Source organism: Canis lupus, chromosome 33, assembly GCF_048164855.1.
Source record: "Canis lupus baileyi chromosome 33, mCanLup2.hap1, whole genome shotgun sequence".
NCBI lineage: Eukaryota > Metazoa > Chordata > Mammalia > Carnivora > Canidae > Canis > Canis lupus.
In genome coordinates, this window is record NC_132870.1 from 33073619 (window position 1) to 33095659 (window position 22041).

General features: G+C 34.7%; 1 protein-coding gene across 50 annotated transcripts in view; it reads left to right on the forward strand.

Annotated features, from left to right (window-relative positions):
- ANK2 (ankyrin 2) overlaps positions 1–22041 on the forward strand; it is a 336881-nt gene that overhangs the window by 176657 nt on the left and 138183 nt on the right. For all 50 annotated transcript variants that reach the window (XM_072810346.1, XM_072810351.1, XM_072810352.1 and 47 more), the window contains exon 5: positions 19503–19601. In XM_072810346.1, coding sequence (XP_072666447.1) covers positions 19503–19601 — 99 coding nt within the window. The remainder of the gene's footprint in view (positions 1–19502; positions 19602–22041) is intronic.

The following is a 22041-nucleotide window of genomic DNA, read 5'->3' on the forward strand; positions in this document are numbered from 1 at the left end:
CGCACACACACACACACACACACACACACACATATTGTATAAAATGGGATCTAGGATTACAGATTTTAAAAATTGTTTTGTTTTCAGCATTTTTTCCTCCAAATACATACATATGGTTCTTTCTTAATAAGGTTCTTGGCTATTTTAATTAAGAAAATTATTGGGCACCCGGGTGGCTCAGTTGGTTAAGTGTCTGCCTTGGGCTCAGGTCATGATCCCAGGGTCCTGGGATTCAGCCCCACATCAGTCTCTGTGCTCAGCAGGGAGCCTGCTTCTCCCTCTCCCTCTGCCTGCCACTCCCTCTGCTTGTGCTTTCTCTCCCTCTCTGTCAAATAAGTAAATTCTTTCTTAAAAATTAAGAAAATTATTGTAACACAATTCTCTGAAGTTAAGAGGCATGTACTTGCATTTGACTGGGGATAAGAAAGAACTTAGGATACTAAAAGCTAATAAAATAAAGTCTAATCATGTTTGTGTTACAGAGCCTTCTTGACTGAAAATCAGGTTACTGGGTGATTATACGTTTGTAAGTGCATCTGTGTTCCTCAGCATCCAAGTTAAACAAAGGAAGTGTGCTTTCCCCAATTCCCTTTTCTCTGATATATTTAGAGAAATAATGAGAATTGAGATCTTTAAAATTTTACGTAAAATGGATTATCTCCTATTCTAGTAGAATTTCAACATTAAAAGTAGTAGTCTGTTCACACACACATACACACATCTGAAGAGACATAATCATATTTTCATTTTTAATAAAATAAAGCAATTTTCCATTTTTGAAATAAAATTAATACATGTATATTTTGTCTTTATGTTCATTTATCTGGCCACAGGTAGTGCGAAATGACTGAAAACTAGTTGTCAGTTTGTCCTGAAACTTGATGGAAATAAGACATAAATATCATTGAATCTAAGTCTGTGGTAGATGTCCCATTTATTTTTCACTTCAGAAGCCTATCTGTGCCCACTATTATTGCATTTTAAAGAAACTGCATTTGTAGAAAGGTAAGACTTGTAGGGAGAAGAATAAAATGGCTGAGATAGCTCTACATTTCTCTTAATAGAAATAGAGCTCACATTTCGTACAGAAGACGCTTCTTTTTCTATCCTTCAGAGTTTAAATGGAGGATAAGCAACTCTGGTGACAGTTAAAATAGTATAGCAGCAGTCTGCTTCTTACCTCAGATGTCACAGCACAGTGTCTAAGCTCTACAGCAACTGAGATGCTAGGGAGACCTCAAAGCAACCAGCCTTCCAGGCAAAGATCACAAAACAGAACAAAACTGTGAAAACGTTATAACACTAAATAAGCTAAATAAAACTTGCCAATAGAAAATTAGTGGGAGTACTCATTCACTCCCCTACCTTCTCCCTCCCTCACTCAGAAGGTATTTGGGTATTTGACATGTGCTCATTTATACTTGCTAGAGATACAAAGATGGAGTTGGGAGTGGAGCCTGAGGAAGTGATGACTGAACTACTTTCTGTTTGTTTGTTTTTTAACTCATAGATTATTTTTTAAACCTATTTTTTCCAGCTTCAGTGAAGTATGATTGACAAATAAAATTGTACATTTGAAGTATACAATGTGATGATTTGATATATGTATGCGTTGTGAAAGGAGGCCAGGTTAATTAACATGTTCCTGGCCTCACATGTTACCTTTAATTCACTTTCTCTCTCTCTCTCTCTCTCTCTCTCTTCTTTCTTTTTTTAAAATGAGAACGTTTTTGTTCTGTTGTAGCAAATTTCAATTGTACAGTATAGTGTTATCAACTACATAGTAGTCATTGGGTTATACATTAAATTCTCAGAACTTATTCATTTTATAACTGAAAGTTTGTATACTTTACCAGCCTCTCACCCCCCCCCCACTCCCTGAGAACCATTTTTGTACTTTCTGTTCCTGTAAGTTCAATTAAAAAAAATAGATTCCACATATAAGTGATACCATGCAATATTTATCTTTCTCTGTCTGTTTATTTCACTTAGCATAATGCCCCCCAGGAACTGTTCCCTTAAAAAAAAGAATTAACATAAAAATCAGGGGTAAGAGGACATGCAGTGTGCTATGGGAAAATGAAACAGTACAGGCAAGAGCCTAAAAGAAATCTGGGAGCTGAAACATGAAAGGGAAATAGGGTATATATGAGGCTGAGAGAGAATATTAGATCCTGTGGGACTCTGTGAGCCATATTAAGGATTTTGTTTTAAGATGTTTATCCTAAGCCCAGTATGAGGTAGAGGTGGGAGGTAGAAAAAGATAAAATTTGGGTTTTGAAATCACCCTGGTGCAGTCTGAAGAACTATAAAAGGGGCATCATCATAATAGAACCTCCCTCATAGTGGTTATGAGAATTGAATTAGTTAATCCATGTACAGCACTTAGAACAATGCCTGGCATAAGAACTCAATGAATGTCATTGTTAGTAGATTCAGTGATAGCTCATTTGTGCAAGAGCAGCCACTCTGCATGCCACTGCTGCCTGTGGCACTAGAGGAGATGGCAACAAAGTCAGTTTCTTGATGTAGGTTAAGAGGTTGCTACTAAAAATGAAATCTACAGCAATGATTGGATTTTTTCACACGTTTTTTGGAACACTGTCAATTCAGGTGTATGAAATAGCATTATCTTAAACACAGATGCAATAGTAATTTAATAGTTTAAGAGTAATTCAGTAGTGAGGATATTTAGAATATAGACATTGATCACCTAGAGACATATGCAGGTTTGGATTAATGGATAAAATATGAGAATTCTCATCTCAGATATATATTCTGGGTGGTGAAAATTGAAGTACAACTAACAAAATATGGATTTAACCAAGTATTATTTTTGAAAATCACTTTCAGGGATAATTCCAAATGCAGAAAACCCTACATAGAATATCATAAATAAAAAATATTATTTACATTTACTTATGATAAAATAGTAAAAAGATTTTTGAAGTGTCTAAAATACAGTATTAGCATACCTTATTTAAAACAAGCTCGCAATGAAGCTAGTGTACAAGTTGAAGATGTGGAAAAACAACTTTAAATTGCTTTTTAAGAAACATCTGATGATCTTGATCGATCTGGTTGGTTTTCTTTCAATATAAAGTTCCATTCTATATTTTTTATTTGGGCAGTTACCATTTTTCAGGACTAATGATCATAACTTTATGGGTCATTTTAGTTCTCTACTACAGATATTTTTGTGCCTGGTATTTTAATATTATTTTAAATGATGTGTTTAAGATGTATTCAAATTAAGATTAAATTTTATTTTTAATAACTTTAAAAAGTTACCCAGCTAGGAATATCAGATTGCTTTTTGAAGAAATATACAAAAACTACTGCAAAAACATTTAGAATGATAAGATATTAAAAATATTCTCATTAAAGCCAGTAACAAGAAAAGCCAGTGATAGTATTCAACATTGTGTTTGAGCTCTAGCCAATATAACAAAATAAGAATATGAATAGAAAAGAAAAAAATGTTTTATATAGAATATGTGATTATTTAGATAACCCAAAAGAATCTGCAAAAAAATTAAGATGTTTTTACATAAATTTATTAAAAGCCTACTTACAGCATTAATTTTATCCCATGCACATCACAGACTTGGACTTTCACAGTCTTTGGCTAAGATTTTCTTCAGACTAAAAGTTGAAATGAATTATTCTTTTAAAAAGTTAATACTAAGACAAAGTAGTAAGTTCCACATCTAAAAATGTTAGATTAAGACTTTAAATATTCTATATAAAATTAGATTTTTGATGCACAGCTGTGTTGGGAAATACTTTTTGTTTAATGATTTTAAATGGTCACAAAATCATACTGAAAGTACATATGTTTTGATTTGCAAATAGTAGCTCTTTAAACTTTTGGATTTTTAGGAACTGAAACACAAGTGAACCAATGATGTCATCAAAAGACATTAATGAACTATCTGAACATAACTTGGTACAGTTTTTTTAATTGTAACCCTTTACAACTTTAAGTTTAAATAATGTAAATTGACTTGAAGATAGGAATAGCAGTAAATGTAAGCAGTAGAATAACACCTTGCCATTATTGCAAATCAACAAAAGCACATCTTTTCAGGAGAACAAGGTAAGGACATCTCTAGGTAGAGACAGACACAGAGGCAGGGAAAATTCCACTCCAGAATAAGAAAAGGCAATAAAGTATGTTTAAGTAATCCAGGAATACTACATGCATAGATAAACAGACTTCATGAGAGACTTTATAGTGATTAGGAGCCGTACTCTATCACTTACTATTTTTTTTTCTTGTTTTAAAAATTTATTTATTTATTCATGAGAGAAACAGAGAGAGAGGCAGAGACACAGACAGAGGGAGAAGCAGGCTCCATGTAGGGAGCCTGACGTGGGACTCGATCCCAGGTCTCCAGGATCACACCCTGGGCTGAAGGCGGCGCTAAACCGCTGAGCTACCCAGGCTGCCCTATCACTTACTATTTGTGTTACTTTGGGCTTGTTACTTAACCTCTCAGTGACTCCATTTCCCCATCTGTAAAATGGGGGTACTAATATTCACTGCATGGGGTAAATATGAAGATTAAATAGGTTAAAACATGTGAAGTGCTTAGAACAGTGCCTGGTACATAATAAATGTAATATAAATGATAGCTTTTCTCTTAATTATTTGATATAATAGTTTATATAAAATTATTGAGTAAGTAATACATGGTTTGGAGCAGAAGTTAAATTAACTTTTAATTAACAAAACTGTTATTTTGGTTGATTTTCCATTGGAGCTGAGAAATCATGTTCTAGAAGCAGTGGTAGATAAAAGATTATACAGAAATTTCATCTCTAGTGACTAGCAATATGTAACTTGTCCTTGATATAACATAGGTTTGGCACACAGGGCATGAATCTGAATAATTAGAAAAAGCACTTGCTACAAACAGCAAGAAAGAAAAATTACTATATTCATTGAACACATACCATAGGCCAAGCACTGTTCTATCCACAGGGGATGGAACAAAATCTCTGCTTTATTAACTTTTGGTACTTAAAACATTCAAATTTAAATCATCACTTCTTTTGTGTTTTCTAGCAATTTTTCTGTTTTCTGTTATTTTAACATTACTTCTGTTTTTAATCCCAGTATTTAACAAATTTACTTAAATATGATTTAATAAAGGAAAAAGGTGTTCTTTACCTCATACACATGAAAAATGCATTTTGAAGGCTGAAGATAAGGGATTACTTTTTATTTAGAAAAATCCTTATTTTTTTCTATTTCAACTGTTAAGCCAGGCTACTCTCCCATTTTCTTATTATATTTCAAGTCCCAGTCTCTTACTGTATTACTTTCCATGAGAAGCAGGGAATTTTTGGCCAAACTATCTCATTCCTAATATTTATCATAATCTTTCAATTTACAGAGAAACTTGTTAAGAGTATAGATTTTCATAAACATTTGCCAATTTTTGTCACCTTCTAATTTTATATTTAGAAACTGAGTCTGAACTATCAGATACCATCAGCAATCTCAGACAAGATAAGCTTTCTCAAATAGTGCAGTTTTTAACATCAGGAGAGGGTCGCACTGTCTACTGATGGGTGACATTCTAATTTTAGGCCTTTAAAGGTACTTATATCTAAACAACCTAAAACTGTACTTACATGATTCAGTAAACATTTACTTGCTACAAAAGAAAAGATAAGAATTCTGTTCAATGGCAATGATAATACCTTAAGAACACAAACTAGGATTGATCCCTTTTTCGCAGTTAGATATGTTAAAATAACATAATTTGAAAGCATAATAATAATTACTAGCTCACAGGCATGACAATTGTTGTGGGTAGGCATGCTCCAGAAAACACATTTGATAGGTCAGCCTTGTTGGTTGTTTCTGGGTACATTTTGAGGCCAATATATCCAGGTGAGACTATCAAAAAATATTTTATTTTATTTTTTTTCAAGATTCTATTTATTTATTTGTCAGACACACACAGAGAGAGGCAGAGACATAGGCAGAGGGAGAAACAGGCTCCATGCAGGAAACCCGATGCGGGAGGCAGACCTCAATCGCTGAGCCACCCAGGCATCCCACAAAAAATATTTTCATTAAAAATTTATAATGGGAGAATAAAGAGTGTATAGGGCATACTTCTGTATTTTTATGGTGAGCTTTGAGGGGTGACATCCTCCCTCAAAATTATTCAGGTGCCAATTGTAGCTTCTCTATTTTGAGATCAAGAACTCTGCACCTGACTTTTTCAAGTGGAACACTTTGAAGGAAAGTATTGCTATGGATACCTCTAGATTGTAGTAAGGCAGCCTCTGTCTCAGTGAGAATATGTCACACAGTTTTCAGGAGCAGTGTGAATCAACCTTGCCACCTCAGATTCTAATTAGATTTATTTTCCAGGATAAGAACCCTCTCTCTCTTTCCGTGATGATTCTTTCTGTGACATATTTGTACCTAACAGAACTCTTCCAAGGAACAGCCTAAGGCACATTTAGACAACCAAGTTCTGTGTTCTCTGCCTCATGTATGATATCAAGATTTTAGAGGCCAATCGGCAAGCTTCTGTTTTTCAGAAATATGACAGTTCCTATCATCCGTTACATTCTCCTTATTTCCATGGCTGCCAAAATCCAAAAGTTCAATTATTGCATCTAGCCCATTCAGGGTTTTGCTTGTCTCCACTAGTGCTCTGCAGCCAAAGATTGTTTACGTCTGCTTTTATAGCCTTACCTTCACTATGGATATATATGTTAACTATCCATATATACAAAATGTTTTAAATAACCTTAAATCCTTTGTGAATATGATTATATTTCAAGATATAAATTATTTAAAAAGTGCTACAAGGGACACTAAGCATGAGCATGTGATCAAGTGGTTCACGTGTTGTCTATGTGAGTTTTGGGATCATTACATTGACAATATTCATTCTTTGAGGTTATATCTTTGCCAAGCTGTGAACGAGAACTTGTGTTAAGTAGCTGTTAAATATTGAGTATATCACTTAGGACTGGTTACTTTAATGGATCTATTTCCTTGCTTGGTCTCAGCACTACTCTAACTCCCTAGCAACTTTTAAAAGAGCTCAGAGAAGGTCAAGTCAGCATGCACTAAAACCCACACTTAGTAAAGGAAAAGTTCCATACTGAGGCTTTTGTTGCCCTTAAACTACTCTGTTTCTCAAACGTTACTGAACCTATGTGTATTCCTAGGTCTTGTTTCGATTTCTATTGGTATAATATGGTATAATATGTATAGTATGATATGCTTGAAACTTTGGTTATCCCTGTTAATGTCAGAGAAGAGTTAAGAATAATATAATTCTGACCACTTTTGAGTGACTGAAAAAACTTACAGCAAACATTTTGCAGAGAAAAGGAAACTTTTACTTTGAAATTTTTTTTATAAATGTTTGAGTCCTAATGGAGTTTGTCAGTGTGTTTGTGTGTCTGCATGCCCTCAACTATGTTTTAATTTTTAAATTGGAATACCAAGTACTGCAATCATTAAGTGGCAAAATGGATTGGCATTGCTAAAAGAAACAATAATTTCATTTCATTAAATATTCAGACTTTCTAGATGCCTGTTATTGGGCAATAAAAAAGATGTATGATTATCTTTTGTATTTATTAACAAAGCTAGGTCGATTAGTTGTGCCTTTTGACAGGATTATAAATGTGGCTTTACGTAAGTTGGTCCAAATGAACCATTTAGCATTTTGGTAGTAGATGTGCTTTTAAAGACTTGGAGCAGCATTTTATTTTCTCAAAGACAGTTGGTTAGAAATAAGAAAACCTTTTGGTAATCATTAATTACAAAATTTTTTTAATAATATATGAGAGAAGTAAAAGAGTCATAGCTGATTTTGAGTATTTTATAATGCAGAGTCAAAACTCTTTGATCTTGATTATGCCCAGTCAACTTCAAAATGATAAAACAATAACCAGTTAAATTATTATGGCTTAATTAAAAATAATTATTTCAGATTTATGGATATTACTATGTTGGAAAATGAAAGCACCCTACAGTGATTGTTAGACTTAATTTTCTCAATACATGAGCCTATACTCAGCAGTCAATATTTTTTCTTTGGGAGATGATACATTTCCTTTTTTTTTTTTTTTTTTTTGATACATTTCCTTTTGCTCCTAAGCTATTGGGTCATTTACGAAGTTGCTCAAAAATGCATATTTTTAAAGCAACTGCTGCTTATAATGAGCAAATTGCAGTAGAGATTTTTGAAAATAAAGACATATAAAGATACAAACCTAGTAATTATGTTGTCTAGTAACTTGAAAGTTTAGAAAAATTTACTTAAAATATATCAGTGAATTAATTTCTACCCAATTTCAATTTTCAAATATTTATTAACTTTATGTTAAAATTTAATCTCTGATACTGAGACATTTTCATTGCATCTATAGAGATTAGGGCACAACATCTGCAAATTTAATTTTAGTTTTTTTCATTAAAATTATTATATTTACAACATAAAACATTCTTATAGATTATTATAAAATTTTATGTGGTATAGTGAGAAAGCATTAAATCCAGTGATAGAAAAACTTGCCATTTCTATCAGCAACTTAAATGAAAGTTAGCATTACATCTGCAGAAATAACAATAGAAGAAAACCTACTACTGAATATCTTTTTGCCACTCACACAGAAAAAAATATTTTAAAATCTCATCTCTTGGAAGAGAAAATTTATTTCCTTACTGAAAATAACCCATCTGGTTTTTTGTACTTTAACCTTATTCTTAAAAATCGATTTTATACTTTCCCTGCAGATGTATTTCAGGGTCACTGAGTAACATATTTTTAACATAATAGAAAATTCTGCTTTTAATACTTTTATTTCTGTACTATACTTTATGATATTTTGGGTTTCTGGGAAAATGCTTCATTTTAACTAATGACAATAGGATAAGCTATATTTTAGTATAGATGTCTGTATCAACTAGAATGCCTTCAATAGCAAACAAGAAAAATCTTAGTTTGTCTTGCGTAATTAAGAAAGGGACTTTCTTGGCTTTTCTGAATACAAAGTTAAAAAGGTGAGGTAAACTCCAGTAGTATATTGATTTGTTTCAGTTTTTTGTTTCCCTTCCAGTGGCTTATTCATAACTAAGGGCTCAGATTCTCTTTCTCTTTGCTATCATTTCTGCAGTTCAAGCTTTATTCTAGGATGATCTTCCTTGTAGACTTAAGATTGGAGCCATACTTTTTCTTGTTCAGAGTCAAAATAAGGGAGCCTTGTCCCAACTTTACAAAAGAGAATCTGAATTTGACTGATTGGACCATTTGACTTCTTTTGCCCAGACTTGAACCAGTCATTGTACCCAATAAAATGGAATTTGTTGATTGGCTTAAACCATCTGATACTGGAGCTAGTAGATAAAAAGAAAAATTCAGCTTCATTGGACTTATATGAACTATGGGCGGGGGGGAACGCATAGATACTTTAAGGAAAAACCAGGATGCTATAAAAAAAAAAGAAGGTTACCGGGTAGGCATGGTAGTAAGTAGATGCCCAGTGGTATATTTTGGGTATTCCTTTTTAAAAATTCATTTGCTTTCTTTGTTTTTAATATTTTTTTTTACTTTATAAATTTATTTGCTTTTTCCATGGTTGCTTAAAAGTTTGACTTCTTGTTTTTTGGCTTACAAATCCAAAGACATAAACAATATAATGATTCAGTTACAGCTTAATAGTTTAATGAAGTATTTATTCATTTTTGCAAAGTGAAACATGAGATAAATGTTTTCAATATTTTGGAATTAAATGAGAGTAAATTAAAATTATCACCAGCCACCTCAACTTCTTTGTAGAATGCAATAGTGGTGAGTCACCTGGTACCTTTAAATTTTAAACTTGAATAAAGGAGAAATGTAGAAATCTAAGTTCTCTGTGATTGTCAGGAACCAAGTAAAATACAGGTAAGGGTAAACTGTTAGTCAGCAGCTGTTTATTGGGTGCTTATTGTATACTCAGGAGAGTTTTCATTTCTGTGGAGGACTTTAAACAATTGTTAGACAGGAAGCTGCTTTTAAAAAGTGTATAGACCACATACAAAGTCAAGACAAACACACAAAAAAGGCAAACAATGGAAGAGAGTATATGACTTGGTACTAAATTGTATAGAACCAACTATATACCAGAGAGAAAACTGGAATTGGTTAAACCCTGTTAATGAAAAATGCATGAAAGTCTTGAGCCGAGCATTGAAAAGGAGATAAAGGGAAATTCTCCCCTGCAGAGGGGAAATTGAAATGGAAAACTTTCCACATGGAAAGATTAGTAACAACATTGTTAAGAGGTACAATTCAACTTGGTCAGTGTAGAAATATGGTGAGAAAAGCTCATCTGGAAAAATGTCAGAATTTATAAGGATTTGCTCTTAATATGACTGGGGCAAAGGTACAAAAAAGTCTTGATCTTCAGCTGTGGTCTGTGAAAACTGATCTTAAGTCATGCTTGGTAAAATAGTTCATGTTTTCTTGGTTATTACTCATGAGGAGCTGAAAGCAGGGATTATGGTAGACCTTGTGGAAACACAGTATTTTCAGTGGTGTTTCTGATTGCTAGCAAGACCCAGATATGATAAAATAGTGTCTGTCAAATATACTGCTAAAGCACATGACACAATAGTGTCGTAGAAAGAGCTTGAGCTTTAGGATTAGTTATATGTGGGTTCAAATCCCAGCTGCATATTTTGAGTAGTGGGAAACTTAACATGCTTCATAATAGCAGTGAATGTTCATTTCCATGTGTTGTACAATGATAAATGACTTATTTCACTGGAAAAATTCTTACACCTAAGAGCACATTTGGACACTACATTAAGTAGTAGTTCATGATAATCCAACACTGTCGTTAGGTACTTCCCTGCCTATCTCTAAGGGAATGGCTTAGGAGAAAATGGAAGAAGACTAATTCTCCAATTACTAGATAAGTGTGGGTGATCTCTGTGACAGTTTGATCTCAGTTGAAGAGCTGAAGAGAGTGGAAGGAGCACTAGATTTGGAGTCCTCCAGAGCTCAGACTCTGATTGCACCATTTGTGAGTATGCTTTTGGGTAAATGACTGCCAGCCGTTGTCTGATCTGTTAAGTGGTCCTAACAGCATAGTTGTGGGGATGAAACAAGATGACATGGAAAATACTCCATACAGTTGAACCCCCTTTGTAAGATGTAGAACATTAGTCATTGTAATGTCATTTAATAGTTTAGCTATAATCCTTTAAAGAGGACCTTTGGAGAGAAGAAAGTGGTTAAAATAACCATAATATCTTAACCCTGGTAAAGAACTGTCAAGTTCAAATCACTTGAGAAAATCCGCATGATATTTTAATTAATAAAATGCCTTCTTTACTACCAAGCAAGTGTATGGTCATATCTTTTGTTCTTTTGCCCTAAGTATACCCTCAGAGTACACAAAATAGTCTTTATTTTTGTGACTACAATTAATACTCATTGGGTTTTTTTAATCCTTTGCAGCTGTGCATTTACGATGTATTTAAGGAAATAATTTGAATCATCTTGACCTTAAAGCTGGGTGATAATTGGGGGATGCTTCCCAACCTTATCTCTCATAATGCTAGTTCAAAGGAAGAAGATGATACATAGTATCTGGGATGGTCTAACTTGAGTAATTATCAACCTATGATAACCATTGTGTGATGAAGAGTTTCCTTCCTAGCATGTCATGGCTAAGGCTGCTGAAGTGTTCTGCTCTGTGAAAAAAACCCTAAATTTTATCACTGACCTTCCTGCAAAAGACAAAAGCTTCATCAAAAAGGGAATTCTTCTTTTGCTAAGTTCAAACCCAGAGCTATCTATAGCCATTTCCAATTTTCTACTGCAGGAATTGGGTATGTAATTTATTGATTAGTTTTCTAGTAGATATGAAGCGTATATGTAATACTCTTAGAAAACTGGCAAAAGGCATATGGGATTCAGGATATCATAAAGATTTAAAGCTGTAATTTTCAGACTCTCTTAGGCTATAGATTGTTTCATCTAAGCAAATATACACAATTGACCTATTTCACTGATTCCTTCTTGTAAATGCAAAGACTTAAATCTTATCCCATTGCAAAATACAAGGGTAACACATGACTACCATATTTTTGTCTTTTCATGAGGTTATTTGAAAATAATTGTCTAGGATATGAATTTCTTTCCTGGAGAGAAAGGAAGCAGTGTAAAGTATGAGTGGTAAGAGGTGTGACTGGCAAGGTAGGCAGGGCATGGTGAGATCATACATGACCTTGTTGGACATTGTGTTAGGAAGCAATTGCTGGATAACAGTTATCTCCAACAGCAATAAACATTATTATCATAACAGTTTCGGTGGATCAGGAATTTAGTAGTGGTTTAGCTGTGCAGTCATGGCTCAGAGTCACTCATGAAGTTGTGATGAAGATTTGACCATCTGAAGGCTTTCTTAGGGCTGGAGGATTTACTACTGAGGTGTTTTTTCACATTGTTGGCAAGTTGGTGCTAGCTATTGGTGGGAGGTCTATTCCTTCTCACTTGAGTCTCTCCATAGACTGCTTGAATGTTATCATGATTTGGCAAGTCATTATCTCCAGAACAGGTGACCCTAAAAGAGGGCAAGGCAATAAGGCAGTGGCTTTTAAACCCCAGTCTCAGTCATTTCTACCATAATTAGTGCATTGAAAGTGAATTACCAAGCTGGCCCACATTCAAAGGAAGGGGAATTAGGCTTTAACTTTTTTGAAGAGAGGTGTGTCAAAGAGTTTGAAGACATGTTTTAAAACCACCACAGGCATAAAAGGAAGTTGGTTTTTATTCTATTTTATTCAATAACTCATTTAGCAAATATTTATTGAACATCTACTATGTGCTGAGCATTGTTATGGGCACTAAATAAGGCCTCTTAGAGAGGGCAACTCTTGTATCAAGGCTTGAAGGATGAAAAGGAAAGAGTAAGAGTTTCCAGGCATCCCTGCATCATCTGTGTCCATTTACCTCCCCTTCTCAATCTATAAATCTGGCGAGTCCATTTGGTGGTCTGCTTAATCTCTGGGTTGAAATTTCCTCAACTGTAAAATGATGAGTCCCCTTTCAGCTATAACATTTCATCTAGAAAAATAGGGCAGTTTCTTTTAAGTCTTTTATGTTTCTTTTAATCTTTAATGTATGTGGCCTAATAACTTAGGCCACACAAGAACGAAATTAAGAACAAATAAAATAACAAGGAGTAGTTTACAGAGATACACCATTTGAATTTCCATAATCACTTTCCACTCTTTTAGCTTATGCTTGATCCATGAAATTACTTAAGGTAAATCTTTAGCTAGGTAGTAATGCATTTGCTCACTAGTATATATGGAGCTACAGATAATCCTATATACATGTATTCTGTGAGTTCTGTTATATTTTCTGCTTATGAGGATAGAAACAATATTGTATTCATATTTGTTACTCTCAAGAGTAACTTAACAGTGCTTAAATGAAAAACTGTAGAATAAACTTGGCACTATAAAAAAGACCCTCTGAATTGAATGGCAACATTGACTCTAGTTAAGATTAGAATGAGTTCATATGATCTATCATTTCAGGTCATCTAATTGATGAATCTTCATTTGCATAAGGGAGGAATAAGGTTACATGTGCTGAAAAAATTATGTCTGAAAAGTTAAGAATCTTAAAAAAATGGGAATGATGATAGTTCTTAGAGTTTTGGTCCTTGTCCAAAACAATGATTATAAACCATTCATTGCCTTGCATACTGACATTATTTGTCTCTATATAATTTCTTTGAAATGACATACAAATATCAATAGATCTAGTTGACTTTAAAATGTTCTGAAAAGCTTCAATAAATCTACATTTGATGAGTAGATATATAAATACTGACTCATGTTCATTCAATTTTCCCAGAAAATCCATTTACCTAAATAAATTCTCACCAGTGGCAAAAACCTGATTACTGGTTTATAGTTATATCACTAATGAAAACAGGAAAAACATTTTAAAAATATTATTTGCATTTGAATTCTTGAAATATAGCCTAATTTCTGGATTTGAAGAAACCTGTTATAACTTCTCAATAAATCTGAGAAATTTTATTAAATATCGTCAATCAATCATATAGAGTAAAACCACTTTAAATCTTTAAGTAGAACATAATAAATACATAAAAAGCCACATTTAATTACATTTTAAAATATCAGAATCAAATTAATATTCCTAATCCTCACGTATCAGCTGGGATTATTACAAAACCCTTATTTCTACTTTTACAGACTATATTCTGGCCATTTTCCAGTTCATCCTCCCCAATCCTGGCAAATTCATCTCTTTAAGATGAAAATGCGATCATGCCAAATCCTAGCTTTAAACTGTGATTCCCAAGGCTTCAGAATAAAATTCAAATTTCTTAGCATGGCACATGGGAACTGATCCCTGCCTGTCTCAGCCTCCTCCTCTACTAGTCACACTGAATTATTTGCAGTTCCCTAGATGTTCAGTGTTTTCTCATGGAATTTCCGCTGTTTGAAATCCCTTTCCTGCTTCTGTGCCAAACTTCAGTTTTCGTGATTCAGTTCAAACCAGATCACTCACGGTGTCTACCAAATATCATTCCTAGTGACTTCCTTTGGATATAATTTCCTCATCCAGCTTTGTTCTGTAACCTTCAATGCTCTCTATATCCCTCATGTAACAACAACTTCTCCTCCTCCTCCTTTCTCGCTTTTGCTTCTTCTCTTTCTTTCTTTAAGTAGGCTCCACACCCAGCGTGGAGCCCAACACAGGACTTGAACTCAGGACTCTGAGATGAAGACCTGAGCTGAAATCAAGAGTCAGATTCTTAACTGACTGAGCCACTCAGGTGCCCCACTTTTTCTTTTTTTTTTTTTTCTTTCTTTCTTTTTTTTTTAAGAAACTAATTATATATGAGTTCACTGAACTGTGACATATTACTTGCCTATCTCAACCTCTGGACTGTGAGCTCCTAATTAACAGGGACTTTGCCTTTCATCACCAAACACGTTTTTATTGAATAAATATAAATGAAATAAATGAATGGCAAATAATAATTTGCTATGGAGAGGAATCATGTTAAAGATATTTAATAACCGGTTAGTTGAGGCACTTGTCAGTCCCACGGAAGCTACTATAACAACTGATAATTTTGTGCTTGTTTGCAAATTCCAGGCATCAGCTCAGGTTGTGGATGTTTTTGACTTTTGTATACCAACAGGAAGAAAATACATATACTTTTGTACCTACATCCAGCCAGACTATTTTAGAAAGATGAATAGACATAATACATTGGAAAACACCTAGATGCATGGACACAAGGCAATAATCCTGGGTTGTTAACCTGTTTATATGAAGAGATAAAAGCTTTCCTATAAAATTTACAATGCCGTTAAAATGCTGCGATGCCCTGTCCTAATTACCCAGAGGCATGTTTCACATTCTCTGGCGGAGGATTTCTGGTTAAGTAGCATCAGTAAGTTAGGAAAGGATAATATCCCACATCTTTAGGACCTGTCATAAATCTTATTGCCTTTGTACTTCACATATTTTTTAACAGTAAATACTCTCTCCCTCACCTCACCAAGATGTTGTTTTGGCTCATGCTTCCTCCATCTTTTAAATACACTATTGCAAATACTACAAAAGCAGATTAACCCCTTACTTTCTTGTCTTGTACCACTCCAAACCAGGGTGGATTTGGTTCACTCAGTGCTCATCAGAGGGAACTCTCAGAAATGCAGATGTGATCATGGTACTTCCTATCCCAAACCATTCAGTTATTCTGCATCACCTGTAACAATGTTCTTTAGGTGATTTCAGAAATTGAGCTTTTTAAAAATTGCAGGTGCTTTGGCTTCACACATGGAGAATCCAGTTCAGTAGGGGACAAGGTAGTGCCTAGGCATTCTTAAAAGTGTCCACAGCAGATCCTGTCACAGGGCCAGGATGGGGACCATGCATCTACAGGATCAAGTCCCAACTTTTATACAGGGAAGAAGACTATTCATGACTGGTTTTTTCCCCATCACTTTCAGTTCACTTATTAGCTGTGAGATTTGGGTCAAGGTACCCAGATATTTGAGCCTCAGCCACCTCAGTTCAAATGGGGATGTTAGGGGTGCCTGGCTGGCTCAGTTGGTGGAACATGTGACTCTTGATATCGAGGTCATGAGTTTGAGCCCCACATTGTGGGCAGAGTTTACTTAAAAAAAAAAAACAAGTGGGGATGATAGTATTAATGTGCAGCAGTATTCTAAGTATTAGAGATAGAATTAGGCCATTTAATGTATCATCCCAACTGAGACACTATTGTTAATTACTTCAGGATATTACACGTAAACTTAGACTGTCCCAGGCAAACAGAGACACATGGTCACTGCAATTTGAGGTGACATTTTCAAAGCATCTCTCAAAGTGAATAGCATATAGCAGACATTCAGTAAATTATTTTTATTTTTATTGTTCTTCATATCTACAACCCCTACACTGCTGAAAACCCTTGCATACCGAGGCTGTGGCACCAGGCACAAATGGGATTTATCATATAGACTAACCAAGATCCTGAATGTTTGTCTGTCACTGTCCTTCTTCCCCTTCCCCATGGACTGTTTGTGGATATTTCCCCCTTTTTATCTCTACCACTAGCCCCCTATTGAACTTGTAGAGCCCAGGGCTTGAGTGAAAAAGAGCCTTACTTACAATATACTTTTTTAAATTAAAAGCTGTCTATCAAACTGTTAAATATGTATCTCTTATCTTTCTACCTTGACAAATATCTTCATAACAACATGACAGGTCCAAATTTAGATTTCTCAGAAACCTTGGAGGATTGTGGCTGGGGATATGTAATTCTAAACCCAGGCCTATAGCTGATTCCTCTTCCTGGCCCACCTTGGCTCCATCCATACCACAAGAACATCACGTGTGAAGGTGTGGACACCCTGACCTACACATTCAAGCTCTGTGCATCTACTACTTCCACCCTCTCTAGCAAACAACTCTAGGGGTGTCTGTTTGGTTCCTCTTGCTGCTATAACAATTTACAACAAATTCAGTGGCTTAAAATAACACAGATTTGTCATTTTCTCATTTTAGAAATCTGAATTAGTCAGACGGGGCTTAAAACCAAGGTGCTGGCACTGCTGGTTCTTTCTGGAGTCTCTAAATGAAAATCTCATTCCTTTGGATCACATCCCCTTCTTCTATCTTCAAAGCCAGCAGTGCAGTCTTCTCTCCTCCCTGAACTCCTGTCTCTCTCTTATAAAAACCCTGTGATCACATTATACCCGACTGGACCATCCACTATAGTCTCCCCACCTCAAGATCCTTAATCACATCTGCAAAGTTCCTTTTGCCATTTAAGGTAACATTTACAACCTCCAGACATTACGATGACATATTTGGGGGCCATTAGTTGGCCTTTCTAGGCATGGCAACGGACCCTTGGGAGAATGAACCCAAAGACGGAGTCTGAGCAAGCACTGGCACCTCCCTGGGGGCTGCATCCCTAGTGTGTGGTCTAGAAGCAGGGGAGCTGTAGGATCAGGAAGGGTATATGCCCCTGGGCCTCTGGATCCCCTGCCGCACACAGCTAGAGGAGGCCCCTCTAATGCCCAGGACCCAGGAGTCTAAGAATGGTATATTTCTTCTCCCTATTGATCCAGCCACCAGTCCATCTTCCTTTCTCCTGGTCTATACACAAGATTCTGTCAGAGGAAAACATGGAAGGAAATTGTTTTACTCTATATAAAGGTTTTTTTTCTTTTTCTTTCTTTCTTTTTTTTTTTTTTTTTTTTTTTTTTTGCATCCTGCCTTTTACTTGTCATGAAAAAGCCCCATCCCACACCCACTCTTTGTTTTTAACCATCCTCACTGGCTTTCCTTTCCTATGAATCTCTAATTTTGTCCTTCCGCCACCTCTTCAGTGTTCTTAAAATACCCAACATTTCACCTGTTTGCTGTGTTTTAAAAAATATGCTACCCAGCTAGCAAGTTATTCCCAAATCCAAAAAAATTTTCTGTTCATTCCTCTTACAGTATTTCTTAGTTTTAAATTTTCCTCTTCCATTTGAAGCCTGCAGATTTTCTTTCATAATCAAATTTAAAATTTCTTTTCTTGCTCTACTTGGATACTCTGTATTTTTATATTTTGCTGGACCCTGGCCATTTTGAATAATGTTTCCACACTTACACAATGCATATAGAAGAACTTTTCAAAATAGTTTATTTTTTCTCCTTTTGAGTTTTTGGAAATCCCTGAGGTCTCGTCTGTGTTTTTGCTTATTCTCATCAATGCATGGAATCTTTAAGGGAATCAACAATGTTTAAGATCCTTACATTGTTTTGAGAAAATTGTTAGATTTGAGAGTTTATGAATTACTCCATGTTTTCTATTTTTTGCAAAGTTTTACTTTTTTAAAATGAGGTGTTATCTATTGCAAAGTTTCTGATAAAAAGAAAATTTGCCAATTTAAACTTAATTTTAAACTCAAGTCATTCAATTTCAGTGATTTTTTTAATAGGACTACATAATAATGTTATATTACTATAGTATGTGCTTCATGAGGGCAGAGGTCTGTCTTATTTATTATTGTATTCCAGTGACATCCCAGCTATCAGTAGTCAGATTTTAGTAAATAACTGAATAAATGAATATGGGAATTAATGAATGATAGAATTTCAGAATAGCTCTAGAAAATAACGTAGAGGTGTTCAGTATAAACTATGCCACTTCAATTGGAATACTGAAATGATAGATTTTTAAAAAAACTTTTTCAATCAGATTTGCAATCTCTCCTAGCCTATTCTGGAATGAGTAATAATTTATACCTCTAATGGTGCTAACTAAACAGTACATTCAAGATAATGGTGGTCCATTTAATGTTAGTTTATGAATTTAATAAATACAGATGATATTATATAAATATTTTAGGGCAGCCCTGGTGGCTCAGTGGTTTAGCGCCGCCTTCGGCCCAGGGCCTGATCCTGGAGACCCAGGATCGAGTCCCACATCAAGCTTCCTGCATGGAGCCTGCTTCTCCCTCTGCCTGTGTCTCTGTCTCTCTCTGTGTCTCTTGTGAATAAATAAAATCTTTTAAAAAAATATTTTAGAAAAATACTACATATAGTGAGAATTTTATGTATGTTAAGGATTACATTAAGATACTAAATATTTTTTAGCTTTAACAAAGTATTAGGTGATGGGAAATGTAAATCTCTGGAACTGAAATGAAGACAGGAAGTGAGGAAAATACTGCTTCCATATCACTTTGTCCTCATTCTTTTAGGAATTGTGTGTGGGGATTGGTTCACTTTGATTGTAGTTAGTTTTATAATAGTAAATATATGTATTTTATTGTGGAGGTATGTTATATGTTTTGTCATTTCAAAAGCTTACTCCATAGTATTCTCTTTTTCCTTGTCTGGTATTCTTACGTAGTTTAAACTTTATAAATGGTTAAAGATGTATTTTTTATTGTTTGTCCTCAGAATGGCTTCACTCCTTTATACATGGCTGCCCAAGAGAACCACATTGATGTTGTAAAATATCTGCTTGAAAATGGAGCTAATCAGAGCACCGCTACCGAGGTGAGACTGGCAACCCTATAGGTTCAAATTCTCTGATCTTAATGTCCATGTTCTTTATATCTAGCTGCAAAGGATCTCCATTGTCTTGTCCAAATTATGCTATGAATGTTCACATTGCTTTTACAATTTACAACAGTGGCCATGAATGAATGAACCAATGCACATAGTTCAATGAGTTTATACCTTGATTTGGAATTCATGTCATTTACTCTTACATGAACTCATGCTTCCATCAATTTGCCATTCTCTTGGTTTTGGGAGCTTTTATACTATTCTAAAACTCGATTATAGTAAATTCTATCCATCTCTTTTCATCAATATTTTATCTGTTAAGATCCAATTCAATTTTTAAAGGAATAACTTTTAATGATCAGAAATGATTTGTAAGATATTTGTCTTAGCACAATTTTATGAGGAGTATGTCATGAAAAAAATTTCAGATTTTCTGAAGCACAAATTATGGCACATAGTTGTGTGACTGATTATAGCAACAACTAAATAGAATGTTCAAAGTCAATTCAATATCAACATATTCAGGACATCTAGACATAAGAAGGGGTTAGCGTGGGCTAACTTAGAACATGGCTTTCTTTTTCCTATGCATATCCTCCGGTAAACAGAATGGGCTTTGTTACCTAGGCAGATTAAGGAACAAGTTCAGTGGTTGCTTAGAACAGTGACTTTTAAGCGACGCCCAGAAACCCTTGAGTTTGAAGACATTGCCTCAAGGGGCCACCAGAAGGTTGGAAGTGGGTGACACAGAAGAGAAGGCAAAAGAGTTCCATTGGGCCATGCTTCTCCTCACCCCTTTCAACCAGATCATGTTTTTTTTTTTTTTTTTTTTTTTTTTCCTTTTTCATATTCTGTGTCTCCACTGATGAAACTTAAAAACTCTTAACCTGGAGTGAAAGATGACTGATTGGTGCTTGTTACCCAGAAACTAACTGGAGAATTTTTAATGTCCAATATGACTTCCTTTCTGAACAATTAAGTCTTTCAGTGAAATAAACATGGATTTCCTCATACCCTGTACTGGGGGAAGAGATCATCGTAATCTATTAAATCCACTTCCAGTCCCTTTGGCAGAAAACTTTTTATGGAGCCAATTGCAATAACTTTCTGACAGCTTATTCTCATTAGTTAAAAACAAAATCCCAAGAAATCACTATTAATGGAACCATGTTTCTTTTTTGCTTATGATTGGAAAACACAGCTGCCCAGTGTAAAAATGATTTCAGGTTCTCTATTTAACATACACAGATTTTACACTCTTACCACATGGGTGCAGTGTGAATTTTGATTTGGGGCCATTTTTTTTTTTTTTTTCTGAGACACTAATTATGTCAATGAGTAGGATGTGATTATCTTCAGGCAAAACCTGAGTACTAGATGAGACTCTATTTCTGTATCAGGACCACTGAGAAATATACCAAAATAAGGCAATCTGTGCATATTTTATTTTATTTTCTTGAATGCAGCATCACTTACCCAAAGAAACTGTTGCACTACAGAGTTCTCCTATTTACCAAATAGACTTACTATTTCTATCATATGGTTTAGGAAAGTTCAGATTGCTGGTATTCTTAGCTGTCTCAAGGCTCATTTGGTCTAGCCCTCTGTAGCATTTTCGTGTGGTTTCAAATATCCCTTTATGTATATTGCATCAGCAGAGCCCATGTTACAATGTGATTCCCAGAAAATTAAAACCCTCTCTGATTTCTACACAAAAATGAAACTCTCACAAGTGAATCATATGAGGTTTTGAATCATAGCTTAGACACATATATGCTTGTTTTTGTTTCATTGTTTAATCATTTAAATAACTAAATTTTTTTTTCCCAGCTAGACATATATAAATTTAGTTGATTAATCCCTCACCGTTCATCCTCATGATTATCAAGAAACACACTTATGGGCTGACCTCTGTATATTCCCTTTTAATCTATCATTCTGTAAAAAAATACCTACTATCTATACAGGGCTTTATGGCTGATTATGGTTTGATATTTTATTATATTACCATCTACAGTCTTATGTACACGTGTGAATATGCCTGAAGAAGACATTCACTCTGAACCTATTAGTAGACCTAACTTGTAAAGATTAATTACTAATAAAGACACTGTGACCCCTTTAAAAATCAGATAGTTATGAGATTATTCAATATGTCAATGAAACTGCTGTTTGAAAATAAATACTTAAATATTTGAAATTTCCCATAATTATAGCAATTAGCATTGGTAAATAAATGATGGAAAATGAAGCTACTGAATTTTAATATGGGTTTTCTTTTCATAAAGTTAGTTGAGGTGCTTGAATATTTTCAAATATCCACCCCTTCCCCCATGAACTATGGATTAGAATAAAATGCTTGTGGTGGACACCTAAAATTAAATTCTCTGAGGGGAATCCTCTGTCCCCTCAGTACCATTTTTATAAC